The 19,979-nt window shown below is 44.9% G+C and overlaps 1 protein-coding gene across 1 annotated transcript; it reads left to right on the forward strand.

The window, feature by feature from the left end:
* Positions 1-1,016: 1,016 nt before the first annotated feature.
* LOC125177245 (butyrophilin-like protein 10) lies at positions 1,017-8,329 on the forward strand. Its single transcript, XM_047879385.1, is given in 9 exon segments — positions 1,017-1,359; positions 2,865-2,979; positions 3,266-3,619; positions 4,128-4,409; positions 5,487-5,578; positions 5,581-5,689; positions 6,404-6,427; positions 7,244-7,812; positions 7,814-8,329. Coding segments are annotated over 8 exon segments (1,614 nt in total). The 5' UTR covers positions 1,017-1,359; positions 2,865-2,885; the 3' UTR covers positions 7,904-8,329.
* Positions 8,330-19,979: the final 11,650 nt, after the last annotated feature.

Genomic DNA, 19,979 nt, shown 5'->3' on the forward strand with positions numbered 1-19,979 from the left:
CTGTCTGCATGTACCTGTCCTGGACATGCCATGGCAATGGGACTCTACAGTCTGGGGCCCCCTGTGTCCTTCCTTCCACCTGCACTCAGGGAGCCCATCCCCATCTGGGGTTTATCACTGTGCCTGAGGGCCTTGGTGCCATCTCCAGGAGCTCTTCCCACTCAGGTAAAAGGCTACGGACCATGTGCATGCTCACCAAGGACCACTTGTCCAGGTGAGCCCACCTTCAGGATCCATTCCATCACGGCTGCCAAACCCCTTAGGTGCTTCCTCTAATGTCACATCCCCAGTCCTCCATCCTGACTCAGAAGTATACCCAACCTGGGTTTTAGATGATGTCATTATCCGCTTAAAGCAATGCACGGGGAGATGAAAATGAGTGGCAGCATAACTCTTCGTATTTATATAGAACAGGGGAGCAACTTGATTACCAAATAGTTCGCTCTCCTGATAGGGACACAGAGGACGGTGTGGGTTGGCAGCATCAGTCCCTGTGTGAGCATGGATTTGGGAAGGGGACACAAATCTTCAGTCCATAAAAATCTGAATTCAACCAAATATCCCATCTCCAGGAGGGACGCAAACTTTCCCTGTTTTTTTCCCTCCAAAACTCTCCCAGAAAATGTGCAGACTTTTGGGTCAACAGGAGGGAAGAACAGATAGGGTTCAGGCCAGTGTCTTACTCACACAAGGGGTAATGGGGCTGAGTGTTCTGAGCCCAGCCCAAGTCAGGTCCCCAATGAGGAAAGACTGTCATGGCCCCAGACATGGAGGAGGAGGTGGCCTGAATTCCTGCACAGGAGTCTGGGGTGGGGGGTGAATGCTAGAATTTGACCAACTTCAACCTGAACATGAGAAACTTTCCCAAAGGGACCAGGCCCAGCCTGTCCAGGACTGGAGGTGTTTTGATAATGCAGAAACTTTATCTGAGTCCCCCAGCCTCTGCCCTTGGCCTGGATCCTCGCACTCAAGAGCCAGGTCTCCACCTAGGATCCTGGCCCAGCCCAGACAGCCATCCTCACCCCAGGGGTTCCTTGCTGGGTCTTTCTCTCTCCCCTTATCTCCTGCTACCAGGACCTTGCTCCCCAACACTCAGTGTGTTCAGTTCTGTCAAACACACCCTTTAAGAAGCCCTTGGTTTATTTATTTTTTCTATTGCACCTTCCAGAAAGGCACAGTTGGTCATTTTTCCAGAAAGTCCTAGGATTCTACAGAAGCTGGGGAGCTCAGCCACTGCTCTCTCCTATCACATCTGGAAGACTTGTTCTACACCTTCCTGGAACTTGTGGAGAAGTCAAGCGATCCCCTCAAGGCCACAGAATCTCCCTGGGAAGCCCTACAGCCCTACTACTTGGAAAGGTGAGTACTTTCTATTTTAAGGGCACTCATCCACATGTCTGTGTTCTCCACTCCTCCCCTATTCTTGAGTGACAGGGAGACCCCAGTGGCTTTGACCAAAGGAAGGAAAACACGGAAGAGAATGAGGGCAAGTGCCAACATACCTCCTCATGCCAGTCCTGCGTGAGGAGGTGCTGGGCCGAATCGCCCAGACCAGCACATGTGGTTCAGAACACTTGTTCTCAAAGCTGAGTTCATAAATATAAATCTTTGGAGCATGCTGGCCTCAGGCCATGTCTGTCTAGGAGCCCTCTGGCTCGAGTGCTCCCTCCTCCAACTGCGAGTTTTCTTGGGCTGTAAGGGGGTCGACAGAGGTACTTCTGGCCTTGGAGTCACCTGACTAGGGGGTGGTTTTTCTCTCCCAGCGTGCTCATGTTCCATGACAGAGCACAGCCAGAGGTCGGGCAAGGCTCCTACACAAACAGGTGAGGAGACAGAGCCCGTTCACAGGAGGATGTGTCCATGGTGTTTTGCAGACACATGACCACAAGAGAAAGGTCATCCACAAGTAGGTGGACACAAGATCAGGTGGCCACTGTTGTGTCTCTGTCTCTAGGGTAAGCAACTTGTACAGGAGTAAAAGGGGCCAAGATAGTGAAAAGGGACCTTTCTCTCCCCTAGCCATGTTTCCTTCACTTCCGTTAGCCTCCCAGTGTTGACTCATCCCCCACCAAGACAGAGAGAGAGAGAGAGAGAGAGAGAGAACAAGAAAGAGAGACAGAGAGAGATAGAGTAGGAGAGGGAAAGAGAGACAGAGACAGATAGGGACAGAGAGAGAAACAGGGAGAGACAGGGAGAGAAGCTGGGAAACACAAAGACAGAAACCGAGACTAACAGAAGCAGACAAACAGACTGGAACAGAGAGAGACAGAGACAGAAACAGAGACAGAGACAGAAACAGAAACAGAGAGAGACAGAGATAGAAACCAAGAGAGACGGTGACTGACAGAGATAGACAGAGACAGGAACAGAGAGAGACAAAGACAGAAACAGAAACAGAGAAACAAAGGGAGACAGAGACAGAGAGTGACAGAGACAGAAAAAAAAGGAAAGAGAGAGACAGACATAGTTGGAGAGAGACATAGAAACCAAGAGAGGCTGAGATACAGAGAGAGACAGACACAGAAACAGAGAGACAGAGACAGAGACAGGGAAAGACAGAGATGGACAGAGAAAGAGACACACAGACAGAGACAGACAGAGACAAATACAGAAATAGAGACAGAGACAGAGAGAGATAGAAACAGAGAGACAGAGATAGAGACAGACAAAGAGAGAGAGACAAAGATAGAAACAGAGGGAGAAAGACAGAGACAGAAACTGAGAGAGACAGAGACAGAAAGAGAATCAGAGACAGAGACAGACAGGTACAGAGAGAAACAGAGAAATAGAGAGAGACAGAGACAGAAACCAAGAGAGACAGAAATTAACTCAGTCCAGCCCTGTCTCCAGTGTCTGGGGCTCAGGCCTCTCTGTCTCCAGCAGCCATGGCAAACACACAAGGTCGAGACATCTTTCCACCCAGCTGCTCCATCATCTTCCTCCTCCTGAAGCTTCTGTCCTACAGCCTCTCTGCAAAGGGTAGGAGAGCTCCCCATGTCCCTTCCCCATGTTAGGAGGGAACCCCATGCATGGACAGGAACACAGTAGAGGGCTGAACTTGATCCAAGCAGTCCTTCCCTAGGGACCCTGGGCACCAGCATGGGGTGGTGGTGGGGAACCTGGGTGTGGGTGGGTGTCCCCTGGGCGTGGGCAGGGGGAGATACTGGGCACAGGTTGGGGGGGGGACCTTGTGCCCGGTGGGGTGGATGGCCCATGGTTTCCTCTCACCTGACCTAACCCATGCTTTCTGCTATGACCACATAAGGGAAAGCCGATTTCTCTGTCTCTGGTCCCGGCCAACCGGTCCTGGCTATGGTGGGGGAAAGTGTGAAGCTGCAATGCCATCTGTCCCTCAATATCAGTGCGGAGGACATGGAGGTGAGGTGGTACAGGAAGGAGCCGTCCCCAGCTGTGCACCTGCGCAAGAAAGGCAGGGACATGCCTGAAGAACAGATGTGGCAGTATAAGGGCAGGACGACCTTCTGGACGGCTGGCCTGGCCCAGGACCAAGCTGTGCTGACCATACACAATGTCACCGTGTTCGATAATGGGACCTTCCACTGCAACTTCAAAGAGAGCACAGGGTCTGCAGAGGCCACCCTGTGGCTGAGAGTGGCAGGTGAGGGTTGCTGCTGGGGCTCCTGACCTTCTCCTGGTCTGCCTGAGACCTTTTCCCCCAGCTGCAGATCGTCCCATTATGACCCTGGCCTGGGCGCTTCCCACAGCGGGCGCTAACGTGTTTGTGGCAGCCTGGCGCATCTCACAGCATGCACTAATGTGTTTCACAAGGACAGGTACATTCAGGACACCTGGTTCCTTTTCAAAGTTACCCCCACTGTCCTGGAGAGAGGGGTAGCAGAGGTAGGGATGGGAGGACAGAGGCAGAAAGAGATACAGAGAGGAAAAGACACTGATTTTGCAATACAGGAAAGGTATTTGATCTTCCTGGGCCTTTTCTGTTTTGTTCTGTGGTTTCTCAGAAGAGGGTAGCATATATGGCATATAAATATTACACAGAGCAAGTAGTCTGAAAAACCCTGATACCTGCTGGAAATTTTCAGGATCTGTGCTTTTCTGTCAGAAATGGTAATGGTTGCAGAGGCTGCAAAGCCTGTCTCTTCCCACAGGGCTGGGCTCTGAGCCCAGAATCCAAGTGCGAGCTGGCCGGGATGAAGGTATCAGGGCAGAGTGCACCTCGGAGGGCTGGTACCCAGAGCCCCAGGTGGAGTGGAGAGACTTCAGGGGACAGACCCTACCTTCCACGACCAACCTCACAGTGTCGCCAACAACGGGCCTCTTTGCGGTGGTGTCCAATGTGACTGTCTGGGACAGGGACGTGGGGAACCTCTCTTGCTCTATCTCCAACCCCCTCCTCCAGGAGAGGATGGAGACCAAGAGCCACCTACCTGGTGAGTGTTCTGCTCCATTCGACCTCAAGATCTCTGAGCACCCCCAGACAATCAGTAGTTAATATCCAATACTCCGCATAGTTCCTTGTGATGAGACCTTGTGAGATCTAGTCTGTCAGCTTCCAACTACACAACACAGTAGTTAACTATAGTTTCCATGCTGTATGTCACCTCCCTGGGACTTATTTTATAACTGGAAGTTTGCACCTTTGACCCTCTTCACCCATTAGCTTCCCGATCTTTCACCTCTGGAAACCACCAATCTGTTCTCTGCATCTATAAACTAGGCTTTCTGGTTTTCTGGAGGTTTGGATGGTGTTTTGTTTCATTTTAGATTTCACTTATCTGTGAGACTCTATACATTTTTCCCTGTCTAACTTCACTTAGCAAAGTGCCCTCAGGTGCATCCATATTGTAGAAAATGCCTGGATTTCCTTCTTGTTTATAGCTGAATAGCATCCCGTTGTACAAATATATATTTTTTTCTTTATCCTTTCATCCATTGGTGGACACTTGGGCTGTTTCCATATCTTGACTATTGTAAATAACACTGCAATAAATGTAGGGGTGCATTATCTTTCTCAGTTAATATTTTTGTTTTCTTTGGATTAATACCCAGAAGTGGATTGATGTGGTAGTTCTATTTTTATTTTGGGGGGGAACGTCCATCATCTTCTCCACAGTGTCTGCACGGAGAGCTCCTTTCGTATTAGCAGTAAACAGTATTCCCTTGTCTGGATGAACCACAGCCTGTTTATGCATTCACATTCTGAAGGACACCTGGGGGCTTCCAAGTTTCACTCTGTATAAAATTTTCCTTCTAAACAACCTCAAGTTTCAGAAAATTTGCAGGAATGATACACAGAATGCAGACCCACTCAGTATGTAACCTTTTGCCATTTGTCTACCATCTCTCTCCTGTGTGTCTGTCCATGTCTGTCTGTACAAAGGCACACACATGTTTTCAGGTCATGTCAGGTTAGTTCACAAGCACCTGCCCCCTGACCCATGAACCCTGTGGCTTGTGTGCCCTAAGAACACAGGTGCTCTCTTACCCTGGTATTCTTGCCTCCCCAAACTCTCTTTTAGGTCAGGTTCCCAAAAGTTTCCCATCAATGGCATGGAGGGCAGTGGTGCCTGTGATCCTCATTGTGGTGGGGCTTGTAGCAGCTGTCTTGTGGCAGGAGCCACCTGTCTTTTCTGGAAACGTCAGAGGAACAGGAATAGGGTGCAGCTGGAAGAAGAGAGACTGAACAGAGAAGAGGAACAGCTGTCCCAAGGTAAGCAGGCCCCAGCGGGACAGACGTGCTCCTTCCAGCCGGGGCACTTGTGTGGAGCCCTGCATGAAGGCTCTCCTTCATGCACCCTCAAGCGCAGGAGGAATGGGAGAGACCTGCCCAGGCCCCAGCTCAGGGACTTCCCACCTACCATATGCCCAGTGAGATCCTCCATCACTAAGAGGTGCTTGGCTGCTCTTCACTGGGTGACTTGGGGAAGACTGGCGGGTCTCTGCTGTGGAGACAGATGTGAGCTTGAACCTGGGAAAGTCTAGCAGTCGAGGGTGATGACAACATCCTGAAAATGCTCAAGCAACAAATACAGCAGCAAGCCTGTCACCTGAGAGGATCTTGTTGTGAGCGCGGGGATCATCATCAGTATGGATCATTCCACTCGCCTGTCTGCTCTCCTCCCTGCCTCCTGTGTCCTTGCTCATAGCTGTCAGGCCCCGATCCGGGGAACAGGTCAGAGATGTGTCTTTATGACAGACATGGGAAGGCTGGGCCATCAGGCTACGCCCCACAAAACCTTTCCCTAGGAATACAGTGACCTGGATTGTTTTTTGGGCACTGAAGAAGGGATATTTGCTCTTCCTTTACAGGGTCCCTGCGAGACCTCATTACATCCTGTTTTGACTTAGCTTCACAGAACATGAGCTTTCGCCCAATCTGGTCAGTGCAAACCCTACAGTTTCACATCTTTCTGTTTCATTTCAGGCTGGCCAGAGGACATCATCTATGGTGAGGACCATGCTGGGGGCTGGAAGGGCCTGCTCCCTGCATGTGTGTTTATGGGCGCATGTGTGAGTGCATGTATGTGTGGGTGTTACTTGTGCATGTTGTACATTTATGTGCTCATGTGTGTGTGCATGTTATGAACATATGTGCACGTGTTTTCATGTGTGTGTGCAGTGTGTACAAGTATGTGCATCTGTGCATGTGTGTTCATGTGTGCCTTGTATGCACATGCACTCGTGTTTCTGTGTGTATGTGCATGTGCATACGAGTGCTGTGTTTGCATGTTGTACATCTATGTGCATGTGTGTGTTTGTGTGTATGTGTGCACATACATCATGTGTATGCACATGGACTCATGTGTATGTGCACGTGTGTGCACACATGTGTGATCCATTCTATTGCAGAGTGCAGAAATGCTGTGCTAAATGCTGGTTCCATGGCTGTAAACACCAAGTTTAGCTGCCCTGAGGGACTTTAGCTCCTGTTTACTACCTGAGGGACAGACCGGCTGCAGAGCCTGGGCAGCAAGAGAGCCAGATCTTCTGAGGCACAGTCACTGTGGGGGACACTGTTAACACAGAGAGTGCAGAGCCAGGACACTGTCTCAGTGGGAAGTGTGGGGCGTGTGCACAGGGTCCTGGACAGAGAATGGTGACACACAGGGAGCCACTTCCGCTGCTCTGGGATGGCCTGTGTGCACAGGGTCCTGGACAGAATGGGGACACACAGGGACTCCCAAGGAGGCATGGTTCCACCTCCATGCAGGAGCACAGGTTGGGGACCCCAACCCCTAAACCTGATCCTCTCCTCTTCCCGCAGTGAGCCCATCCCTGGACCCTGACACTGCAAGCCCCAAGCTCACTCTCTCTGAGGACAGGAAGACTGTGAGGCGGCTGTTCTTTGAACAAGAGCTGCCCAACGCCCCCAGCAGATTCGACCGGGACCCCTGTGTGCTGGGCCTGGAGCAGTTCTCAGCTGGGAGGTATTACTGGGAGGTCCAGGTGGGGCACAGGAAGGCCTGGAACCTGGGCGTGTGTCTGGAGAGCTTGGATCGGAAGGGAAGGATCCCCAAGTCCCCTCAGCATGGACTCTGGGCCCTGGAGCTGTACAAGAAGGGGTTCTGGGCACTTGCCTTCCCAAGAGTTCGCCTGCACCCTTCGGAGCCCCTGCATCGTGTGGGCGTTTTCCTGGACTGTGATGCAGGCAGAATCTCCTTCTACAGCATGGGCAATGGATCCTTCATCTACGCGTTCTCTGGACTGTCCTTCTCGGCACCCCTGAGGCCATTCTTCTGCCTCTGGACACACGACCCCAGCCCCCTAACCATCTGTTCAGAATGCCAGCCCCCAGAGGCCTTGGGGCCTCCTCAGGGTGAGGGACAGGACAGGGTGGGAACCCTCCTCCAGCAAGACCCATGATCTCTCTGCTCCAGCCTGTCACCGATTTGGGGGAGATGTATCCATTCTAAGTCCCAGCTAGATCACATACAAGGGTGAACCTTTCTGAATAATCCCCTATTACCTTCATTTTCCTTCCCTGTAAAATACTGGCAGTATATTATGGGCTGAATCATGTCCCCTCCAGTTCACATGTTGAAGCTCCAACCCCCAGGGCCTCAGAATGGGGCTATATTTGGAGATGGGGTCTTTACCGAGGTGGTTCAGGTAAAAGGAAGTCACTAGGGTAGGCCCTGATCCCATCTGATCCCATGTGACTGGGGTCCTTAATAGAAGAGGGGATCAGGGCATAGACACACACAGGGGACAACCGTGTAAGGACATGGGGAGGAGATGGCATGTGCACGCCAGGGAGAGAGGCCTCAGGAGGAACCAGCCCTGCCACACCTGGATCTCATGCTTCCAGTTCCCAGGACTGGGAAAAAAATAAATGCGTTGTTTAAACCTCCCAGTCTGTGGTATTTGTTACAGAGACCAAGCTGACTGTTACACCATATCATTACATGCTGTGGGATGATTTTCTGAAATGAATTTGGGGCATATGTTTAATGTTGAGCCTAGGGCCAGACATGAAGTAGTTGCTCTGTAAATACTAGCCTTGCTCATTCCCTCCTCTCCCACCTTCTTCCTGTCCACCCCCCTCTCCTACCTACCCACTTCCCCTTCCCCTCCACTCTCCAACACTCACAAAGTCCTAGTCATCTGGTCTACCCTGGATGCCTCTGTCTTCCCACCCCATGGTAGGTCGGTGCAGACAGAACTACACTGAGGCGAAGCCAAAGATTCCAGGGCTCCCTAAGGTTGGTCAAAGTCAAATCAGGGCATGTGGGCAGAGAGAGTAGCCTAGACACAAGTGTGGACATGGAATCAAACAAGGCATGTACATGGAGGCAAGGTAATACTCGAACCACCACCAGAAGCCACTTCCATTCTGCCTGTGATATTTACAAATGACATACTGGATAAAAGGCTAGTGTCCAAAATCTATAAAGAACTCACCAAACTCCACACCTGTAAAACAAATAATCCAGTGAAGAAATGGGCAGAAAACATGAATAAACACTTCTCTAAAGGAGACTTCCAGATGGCCAACAGGTACATGAAAAGATGCTCAACGTCACTCTTCATCAGGGAAATACAAATCAAAACCACACTCAGATACCACCTCACGCCAGTCAGAGTAGCTAAAATGAACAAATCAGGAGACTATAGACGCTGGGAGGATGTGGAGAAATGGGAACCCTCTTGCACTGTTGGTGGGAATGCAAACAGGTGCAGCCACTCTGGAAAACAGTGTGGAGGTTCCTCAAAAAATTTAAAATAGATCTACCCTAGGACCCAGCAATAACACTACTAGGAATTTACCCAAGTGATACAGGAGTGCTGATGCATAGGGGCACTTGTACTCTGATGTTTATAGTAGCACTTTCAACAATAGCCAAATTATGGAAAGAGCCTAAATGTCCTTATAATTGTTTTAAATTTTAGTTCCGACATCTTACTTATATCTGTATTTATTTAATCTCTCTGCATAATTTCTTCCTGCTCTTTCTTTTGAGGTGAATTCCTCTGTTTTCTCCAATTGTCAAGGTAATATAAAAAACAGGGATCCGGAACCTAGGATCATTTGGTCTGATAGATGAAAAAATAAATATAAAATAAAATAAAGTAAAATAATTTACACAATTGCTTTCTGTATCCATGGGAAATTTGCTTTTTTTTTATATCCCATGGGGAAGAAAACATAAATGCAGCGGAATTCTATTTTCTCTAGAGCTGAAGCTTTGAGGCACTCTATGATCAGTAGACTTGAGCTGTGTGAGGGTTTTGTGTTGGTCCTCTGGTGAAGGGGCTGTGTGCTGATTCTCAGCCAGACTTGCCATAGTGCAGATGCACCTGCAGGGCACAGGGTGGTGGGCCTTGGTGTAAGCTACTCCAGCCTCAACTTGGTGGGGCTATTATTCTGACTGAAGTTGGTTATTACAGATGGGTGGGGTGAACATGGCATCGCCCTGCTCTCTTGTCCCCAAGAGCAGAGAGTCTGTGCCCACCACTCTTCAGGAAGCCCTCACAGAAGAGCAAATAATCACCTATCTTGTATCTCTGACTTTAGCCAGATCCCTGCTTTCACCCTGCCTGCTTCTGATCTATCTACCTGTCTCAGCATAGCACTCCTGTGTTTTATCTCAGGCACATGGCTGGGTTTCAAACCTCCAAATTGTAGAGATCTCATGGTGTTCTGATCTTCTGGGGATGATTCTCACGGCACTGTGGCCATTGCTGGCTTGTCCCACAAATTGGTTGCATAACTACACAGTGGCTTGGAGTTTATGGTAAAGAGAGCAGAAATCTGACACCAAGGCTCACTGCCCTCAGCGAGCATCCCTGTTCTATGTTAGTGAACGGGGAAGCCCAATGGCACCTGCTGGATCCTTTGTCACCTGACAGGCAGTGCCACCTCTGCCAAATGAACTCCAAGCAGGGAAACTGCTTCTTCCCATGTGACCCAGGGGATCCTCAGACCACACTGCCTGCTCCTGGTCCTGTCCTCCTTTTCTACCAGAGCACCATAAGCCCACCAGGCACGACCCTTCCAATGGTGTGGATCCCTGAAACCTAAGACTCTGCGCTCTGCTGTTTGTAAAAACTTGTGGTGTTCAGCCCCTCTCCTTTTCCCGGTGGGTTTGGGGAAGATGTTTTTTCTTGTGCAGTTCCCTTTCACTCTTTCTCTCTTTCTTTCTCTCTTGCTCCTCTCTCCACAATCAGGGCTCCCTTCCCATCACAGCGCCCTCAGTCATCTCTCCCCCAATAAACTATGCACACCTTCTACCTTCCACAATGTGGTGGCTTTTTTCACCTATAGTTGTGTATTTTTGCTTTCTCAGTCCTCAGATTGATTTCTTGGGTGTTCAAATGATTTGATATTTGGGGTTTCAAAATGATTTATCTAGCTGTGTTCAAGTAATGAGGCAAGCTTAGAGTCTCCCAGCTCCTCTGCCACCTTAACTCTGATCTATAAGTTCTTTATATATTTCAGATACTAACCTTTATCAGATATATCATTTGCACATATCTTCTCCCATTCTGTAGGTTACCTTTTAGTTCTGTTGATAGCTTCCTTCACTGTGCAGAAGCAGAAGCATTTTATCTTGATGAAGTACTAATAGTTCATTTTTGCTTTTGTTTCCCTTGTCTCGGGAGACATATCTAATCAGAAATTGCTATGGCTGGTGTCAAAGATGTTGCTGCTTGTGTTCTCCTCTAGGATTTTAATGATATCATGTCTCACATTTAGGTCTTATTTTTTTTTAACGTTTATTTATTTTTGAGAGACAGAGAGAGAGACAGAGAATGAGCAGGGGAGGGGCAGAGAGAGAGGGAGACACAGAATCTGAAGCAGGCTCCAGGCTCTAAGCTGTCAGCACAGAGCCCAACAAGAGGCTGGAACCCATGAACTGTGAGGTCACGACCTGAGCCGAAGTCTCAGTTGCTTACCCGACTGAGCCACCCAAGCGCCCCTCACATTTAGGTCTTTAATCCATTTTGAATTTATTTTTGTATATGGTGTAAGAAAGTGTCCAGTTTCATTCTTTTGCATGTAACTGTCCATTTTTTCCCAACATCATTTATGAAGAAACAGTCATTTTCCCATTTGATATTCTGTCTTGCTTTATCAAAGATTAATTGTCCATATAGCTGTGGGTTTATTTCTGGGTTTTGTATTTTGTTCCATTGTTCTGTGTGTCTATTTTTGTGCCAGTACCATACTGTTTTGATCACTACAGCTTTGTAGTGTGACTCGAAGTCCAGAATTGTGATGCCTCCAACACTGCATTTCTTTTTCAAGGTTGCTTGGGCCATTTGGGGTCTTTTGCTGTTCCAAGATTTTAGAAGTGTTTGTTCTACCCTGTGAAGAATGCTGGTGGTTTTGATAGGAACTGAATTAAATGTGTAGATTGTTTTGGGTTGTCTAGACATTGTAATAATATTTGTTATCCTGATTCATTATCACAGAATGCCTTTCCATATCTTTGTATCATCTTTTATGTCTTTCATCAGTGTTGTATACTTTTCAGAGTACAAGTCTTTCACCCCTTTCATTAGGTTTATTTCTAGACATCTTATTGTGTTTGATGCAATTGTAAATGGGATTGATTCCTAGTTTCCCTTCTGTGGATTCATTATGGTATGTAGAAATGCAATAGATCTCTATGCTGATTTTGTATCATGGGACTTGGCTTTGAGGAAGTGTTCTCTTTGTGCACATCCCTGTGCACTCTACTCTCTCTTATCTTTCTCCTAACCAGAGCTCCCTCCCTTCCACCGCATCTGTGATCTGTTTCTCCCCCAAACCATATCTCCACACTTCCTACCTTCCTTGATGTGACCTCTAGTTGTGCAGTTTGATCTGTCAGTCCTCAGGTCAATTTCTTGGATATGCAGAATGATTTGATAGTTATCCAGCTGTGTTTGAGGGATGAGGCCAGCCCAGGGTCCTCCTGCTATGCCATCATCTGAGCTCACCTCCAGAAAGCAACTGATTTTTGTTTACTCACATAATAATAGACATATATAGGCAAAAAAAAACTAGGTAGTACATCCATACAATTGAATAGTGTTCCACAATGAAAAGAGATAAAGAGATAATACTTCATGTGTCATGTATGAACCTCAAAAATGTATTATTTGAACTGAAATAATACAGATATCCTATATCATTTTCACCGAATAAAGTGATCCGTTAAAAAATCACTGTTTCAAAAAAGAAAGTAGACTGTTTAGGGATGAAAGTGAAAATATTCTAAGCTTATCATGTTGTTATGATTGTACTAGTCACTACAAATTTCAAAAGCATTGAATTGTGTATTTAACATCTGTGATTTGTACTTAAATTATATAGTAATATATCTATTAAAATAAATTTATATGTATATTTATGGCATTGAACTGATTATGTTATGCTTTTTTTAGATTTTAGTTTTTTGTGAAAAGAATACCTAACATGAAACCAACCCTCTTAACAGAATTTTAAGAGTACAGTGCATTATTGTTGAATATAAGTAATATGTTGAACAGATTTCTTTCTTTTAATGCTTATTTATTTTTTAGAAGAAAGAGAGAGAGAGAAAGCATGAGCAGGGGAGGAGCAGAGAGAGAGGGAGACACAGAATCCAAAGCAGTCTCCAGGCTCCAAGCTTTCAGCACAGATCCTGACACGGGGCTTGAAATCACAAACTGTGAGATCATGACCTGAGCCAAAGTCAGATGCTTAACTAACTGAGCCACCCAGGGGCCCCTGTACAGCAGCTTTCTAGAGCTTATTCATCTTGATTGACTGAAGTCTTGTGCTAATGTGTTTTTGGGGTCATATCTATGAAATAATTTCCATGACCAAAGTCAAGAAGATTTTCCCCTTTGTTTGGTTCTAAAGGATTTACAATTTTAGGTGTTTTGTGTCAGTTTTAGTTTACAGTTGATTGTGGTATCAGAATATAGTGCAATTTAATTCATTTACATGTTGATATTAAATTTCCAAAACAGTATTTGTTGAGGAGATTATCCTTTCCCCGTTGTATACTCTTACCCCTCCTGTCAAAGATCAGTTGACTCTATATGTGTGCATTAATTTCAGGATTCTCTTTGGTCTGTTCTGTATGTCTAAATGCCAGTGCTACACTTTAGCCTTGTAATATATGTTGAAAAGAGGAAGTGTGATTCCTCCAACTTTGTTCGTTTTTGTCGAGGCTTATTTGCATATTCATCATATGTGATGGTTGCAAATAACTTTTAAGTGTATTTATTTATGTCTGTAAAAACAAAAATCATGGGGTGGGGGAGCGCCTGGGTGGCTCAGTAGGTTCAACACCCAACTTTAGCTCAGGTCGTGATCTCAAGTTCATGAGGTCAAGCCCCATGCTGGGCTCTGTGCTAACAGCTCCCAGCCTGGAGTCTGCTCCAGACTTTGTGTCTCCTCTCTCTGCCCCTCCACTGCTCATGCTCTCTCTCTCTCTCTCTCTCTCTCTCTCAAAAATAAACATTAAAAAGAGTCATTGGGATGTTGATAGGAATTGCACTGAATATGTAATTTACCCTGTTAGTATGGATATTTTGACAATATTAATGCTTCCAGTTTATAAACACAAGATATATTTCCAATTACTTGTGTCCCTTTAAATTTCTTCAATGTTTTATAAGTTTTAGTCTGTAGTTATTTTTCCTCCTTGACTAAGTTTATTCACTAGTATTTTATTCTTTTTGATGCTGTTGAAAATGGGATTGTTTTGTGGTCTACTTTCCAGATATTTCATAAGATTTGAGGTGTTGATCTCGAATCCAGAAACTTTACTAAATTCATTTATTGGTTCTAATTGTGTGTGGTCACTTTGTGTGCATATATGTAGAACTTTTTAAGCTTCTTCAATTTCCTGGTTAACCCATTCATTTTTTAGCAGTATATTCTTAACCTCCATGTATTTGAAGAACTTTCCAATTATTTTTCTTGTGTTTGATTTCACGTTTCATAGTGTTGTGATCTGAAAATATCCATGGTATTATCTCTGTTTGAACCTGTTGAGGGCTGATTTGTAACCCAAAATGTGATCTATTCTGGAGAATGTTTCAGGTGAACTCAAGGAGCATGGGTATTCTCCTGCTTTGGCATGAAGTATTCTGAACATATCTGTTAAGTCCATCTGGTCCAATGTGTCATTCAGAGCCATGGTTTCTTTGATTTTCTGCTTAGATGATCTGTTCTTAGATGTTTGTTGTAAGTGGGGTGTTAAAGTTACCTACTATTATATTATTGTCAATGAGTGTCTTTCTGTTTGTTAGTCATTGATTCATATATTTGTGTTCTTCCACGTTGGGGACATAAATATTCACAGTTGTTAGATCTGGTTGTTGGATAGACCCCTTTATTATGATATAATGCCCTTCTTCATCTCTTGTTATAGTCAGTGTTTTAAAATCTACTTTGTCCACAGTTTATTTTTTATCCATTACACTGCCCTCTGTATTTTGATTGGAGCATTCAGACCATTTCTGGTTAAAGTAATTATGGATAAGTAGGTGCTTATTGCCATTTTGTTAATTGTTTTCTAGAATTTTTTGTGGTTCTTCTTTGTTCTTGTCTTCTCTTCCTTTTTTCTCCTTGTGATTGATGATTTTTGGTAGTGTTATGTTTCACTTTCTTTCTCTTTATTTTTTATAAATTTTTAAAAAAAATTTTTAATGTTTATTTATTTTTGAGACAGAGAGAGACAGAGCATGAATGGGGGAGGGTCAGAAAGAGGGAGACACAGAATCTGAAACGGGCTCCAGGCTCTGAGTTGTCAGCACGGAGCCCCACGCCAGGCTCGAACTCACGGACCGCAAGATCATGACCTGAGCCGAAGTCGGCCGCTCAACCGACTGAGCCAACCAGGCGCCCCTATTTTTTATAAATTTTGAACATTTATTTATTATTGAGAGACAGAGAGACACAGAGCATGAGCAGGGGAGGGCAGAGAGAGGGGGAGACAGAGAATCTAAAGTAGGCTCCAGGCTCTGAGTTGTCAGCACAGAGTCCGATGTGGGGCTCGAACTCACAAACCATGAGATCATGACCTGAGCTAAAGTGGGATAATTAACCGACTGAGCCACCCAGGCACCCCTCTTTATTCTTTAATGTCTCTATTATGGACTTGGGGGTTGGAGTTACCATGAACTTCATATAGAGTACCTTCACTATATAGCAGTCTATATTAAATTGATGGTCACTTAAATCAAACACTTTCTAAAAGAACTTTTTCTTACACCTCCCTCCACGTTTTATGTGTGTTGTCATATTTTATAATTTTTGCTCATCATTTTCTCAAATTATGATGCTTTATTTTCCACTCAAAGAAGTCCCTTTATGCTGTGGAAATAGTATGGAAGTTTCTCTAAAAATTAAAAATAGAACTGGTGGGTGGGGATATAGATTAAATAGGTGATGGGGATTAAGGAGGGCACTTGTGATGAGCACTAGATGTCATATGAAAGTTTTGAATCACTAAATTCTACATCTGAAACTAATATACTGTATGGTAAAAAACTGGAATTTAAATAAAAAATTAAAAAATAAAATAAAAATAGAACTACCATACAATCCAGCAATTGCACTACTAGTTATTTACCCAGAGAATACAAAAATACTAAATCAAAGGCATAAATTCACCTCAATGTTTATAGCAGCATTATCTACCATAGCCAAACTATGGGAACAGCCCAAGTGTCCATTGACTGATGAATCAATAAAAATATGATACACACAGAAACAGACACACACACACACACACACATGCACACACAAGCACACACACAGTGGAATATTACCCAACCATAAAAAAGAATGGTATCTTGCTGTTTTAATCACCTGGATGGACTAGAGAGTTTTATGCTAAGGGAAGTAAGTCAGAAAAAGACAAACACCATACGATTTCACTTATATGTGTAATTTATGAAAAAAAAAACAAGCAAAGGGGGAAAAATAGAGAAAAAGATGTAAACCAGGAAACAGACTGTCAACTATAGAGAACAAACAGATGATTCCAAGAGGGGAGGTGGGTGACAGGATGGGTTAAATAGGTGATGGAGATTAAGGAGTGCACTTGTGATGAACACTGGGTACTGTATGCAAGTGTCGACTCAGTATATTGTACACCTGAAACTACTATTACACTGTGTATTAACTAACTGTAATTAACATAAAAACTTTTTTAAAAAAGGTATTCCATTTATCTTTTCTTGGAAGGCTGGTTTTGTGGTGATGAACTCCTTAAATTTGTGTTTGTCTCAGGAAATCTTCATCTCTCTTTCAATTCTGAATGATAACATTGCCAGGTAAAATATTCCACATTATAGGGTTTTTTTTTCCTTTCGCCTCTGGGTATATTATGCCACTTCCTTCTGTTCTACAAAATTCCTAGTAAAAATCAGTTGGTCTTATGAGGTCTCCTTTGTATGTAACTGGTTGCTTCTCTCTTCCTACTTTTAATAATCTCTTTTTAACTATTGACTTTGTAATTATTACATTTTGGTGTGAAACTAACCTCTCCAGTTCATCTTGTTTGGAACTCTTTGTACTTCCTGAACCTGGATTAACTCTTTCCTTACCTAGATTAGGGGATTTTTCAGCCATTATTTCTTCAAATAATTTTTCTGCTCCTTTCTCTCTCTCTTTTCCATCTGATATTCCATAATATAAATGTTTGTTCACTTAATGTTGTCCTAGAGTTCCCTTAACCTAATTCTTTTTTTTTCTTTTTGCTGTTCATTTTGTGTGCTTTCCATTACTGTCTTCTAGGTTGCTGATCCATGTTTTTGCATCTATTGATCTACTGTTGATTTCCTGGCGTGTATTTTTTTATTCCAATTATTGTATTCTTCAACTCTGATTGGTTGTTTTTTATCTTTTCTATCTCAGTTGACATCTTTTCTGAGTTATTGCACTGTTTTTGGCAGTCCAGTGAGTATCTTTATAATCATAACTTTTTTTGGAAGTATAACTGGGTATTTAACATTCAAAAGAAATGGTGTGCTGTATAAAAACAATTTTCTCTTGGCAAGTGGGACTTTACTTTTGAAATTTTGTGGTGTAAGGTTAAACAAGCCTTTATCACCATTTCAACACTGTATTTCAAAACAAACCTAGAAGTGTTTTGTACTCATTTGGTCCTAAGATGACAGACAGATTGATGGCCCCATTGAGGAGAAACGATGTGTATATTCTCATAGAATAAGGTGATGTCACCATTCAATGGAATGTCTCCACCCCCTTGCTCTGTTCCCTGGGGGCACATGTGTATGTATGGACATGTGTGGGGAATGTACATTCCATCTGGTTAAATATCTACATATCCGAACAATGGCGAAGAAATGTATAATCATAACTTTAAACTATTTTCAGGCATATTGTTTATCCGCATCGTATTTACTTCTTTCTCTGAGATTTGTTTTGTTCTTTTGTTTGGAGCACATTCGTCTGTCTCCCAACTTTGCTTGACTTTCTCTTTTGTTCTGTGAATTAGGTGCATCAGATACCATCCTAAAATGGAAAGAATTGTCTTCTGTCCTCTGTGTAAATTGGGTCCTTGGTGACTTCAGCTGGCTGGCTGTAGCAGTGTGTAACATGGGTTGGGATTACTGGAAGTCTGTGATGGGCCTGCCCTGGTAGGATGGCTGGAGCTGAAGTGGACGTAGGTCAAGGCATCCCTAATACTCTTCATACAGAGGGTACTCTGACAGGACAGCTAAAACTGAAGTGGGTATATGTGAGGGTGATCTTGGGGCAATCTCTTCAGAGGGCACCCTGGCAGGATAGCTGAAGTTAAAGTGTTCACAAAGAAGGGTGTCTCACATCTTTCTGTGCAGACGGAACCCTGGTGGGACGGCTGGACCTGAGACAGGGCAAGGGTATTCCTATGTTCTCTGCACAGGGGATACTCTGGAGCTTGGCTGAAGCTGAGGAAGGGCAGGGACAGGCTTCCTGGGCTTCTGTGTGAATGAGGGGTGCTGGTAAGGTAGCAGCAGATGAACTAGGTGCAAGCCAGGGTGCTCTAGGACTCTCTATGCAGAGGGTAACTTGTTAGGACAGCTGAAGGTGAAGTGGGTGTAAGCTGGGTAGTCCTGCAGTGCTCAGTGCTGGAGAAAACTGGAGCCAAGACCAGCATGGGCCAGAATGTCCTAGGGTGCTCCTGGTATGGTGGTTGGAGCTGAAGCAGGGTGTGGGCTGGAGGTTGCAGAGGTGCTTCATTCAGTCAGTCCCCTGACAGGGCAGCTGGAGCTGACACAGACATGACCCAAGTGGATCTGGATCACTGTTCCCCCTGGCATGTTGTAGCAAGCTTTCTGCAGCCTAAGTGGTGTGGGCTTGGAGTGTTCTGGGTGTTTTTTGCACGTGTCACCTTGGCATGACAGTTGGAGATGTACTGAGCACCGATCAGGATTGTCTCCATTGGTGCCGTGCGGGCACCACCTTGGTGGGATGGCTGGGACTGGTGTGGGCTAGAGGCTCAGGCCACTGACAGCCCCTGGATCCTGCTTCCATCCATGCCATGAAGGTGGAGGGAGAATGTAAACCATGGTGCTCACCAGCCGCTCCACACAGAGAGAGTTCCAGTAGGTCCCTGCTGTTTGGCAGGACTCAAAGGCTTGCCCTTCTACATTCTAAGGGCTCCTTAAACCATGGATTTCTTTTCTGTGCCCCAAGACAAACAAGTCTGCTCATGTGCTATCACTCCTCACTGCAGTACACAGTGTCAGGGGTGGGGGTTCTCTTCATTACCATGTCTCTCTCTCATACTCTGTGTGTCTCTGTATGTTTTGTTGTGACGAAGCTGTTCAGTTAGCCCTCAGGTCTTCTTCAGGAGGAATTGCTCTATAAGTAGGTGGAGATTTGGTGTCTCCATGCAGGACGTGAATTCAAAGTCTTCCTACATTGCCATCTTGGACTGGACCTCAAACACAAAGACTTTTGAACACCATGTAAGATTCAGGTAGTTTTTAATGGTTGAAACTCTAGGGTTATCCAACCAGCACATACTTTGCATGAAATAACATTTTAAGTCTAATATTTACCTAGAGAGTCCAAAGTGAACCCCCTAGAGGATCAAGAAGTGAACACATTTGATGATGGATGAAGGGCCATGCACTGTTTGGTAGGAAAAGTGTCAAATTAGTGGCCAGATATCCCCAACCCAATGAGTGTAAAAATAAACATGAGAAGAAGAAATGTGTGTTCAATGTTAAGGGAAACTGATGAAAATCCCAGATGAAAACCGTTTTCGGCTCTCAGAGAGCATTCAGCTTCTAATCAGGTTTTAGCTCCATTGGACATGGCATTATAGGAAAGAACTGAAGGAGGGGGGAAAAGAGGAACATCAGGAGTTAGGGTCCTTCAAGAAAAAAACTTAGATAAGACCTTTTTAAGAATAATAAAAATGGTGTTCTCAGATGATGATCAATGTCCACTTTTCATATAATTTAGAATCCCTGGGTTAATAATAAGAAGAAGACATAAGTAAGTGGAGAAACAGAAAGGAACAGTAAGTTGTAGAAAGAAGGTGACTTTTTCATTT

This window comes from Prionailurus viverrinus, chromosome A1 (genome assembly GCF_022837055.1).
Source record: "Prionailurus viverrinus isolate Anna chromosome A1, UM_Priviv_1.0, whole genome shotgun sequence".
Lineage (NCBI taxonomy): Eukaryota > Metazoa > Chordata > Mammalia > Carnivora > Felidae > Prionailurus > Prionailurus viverrinus.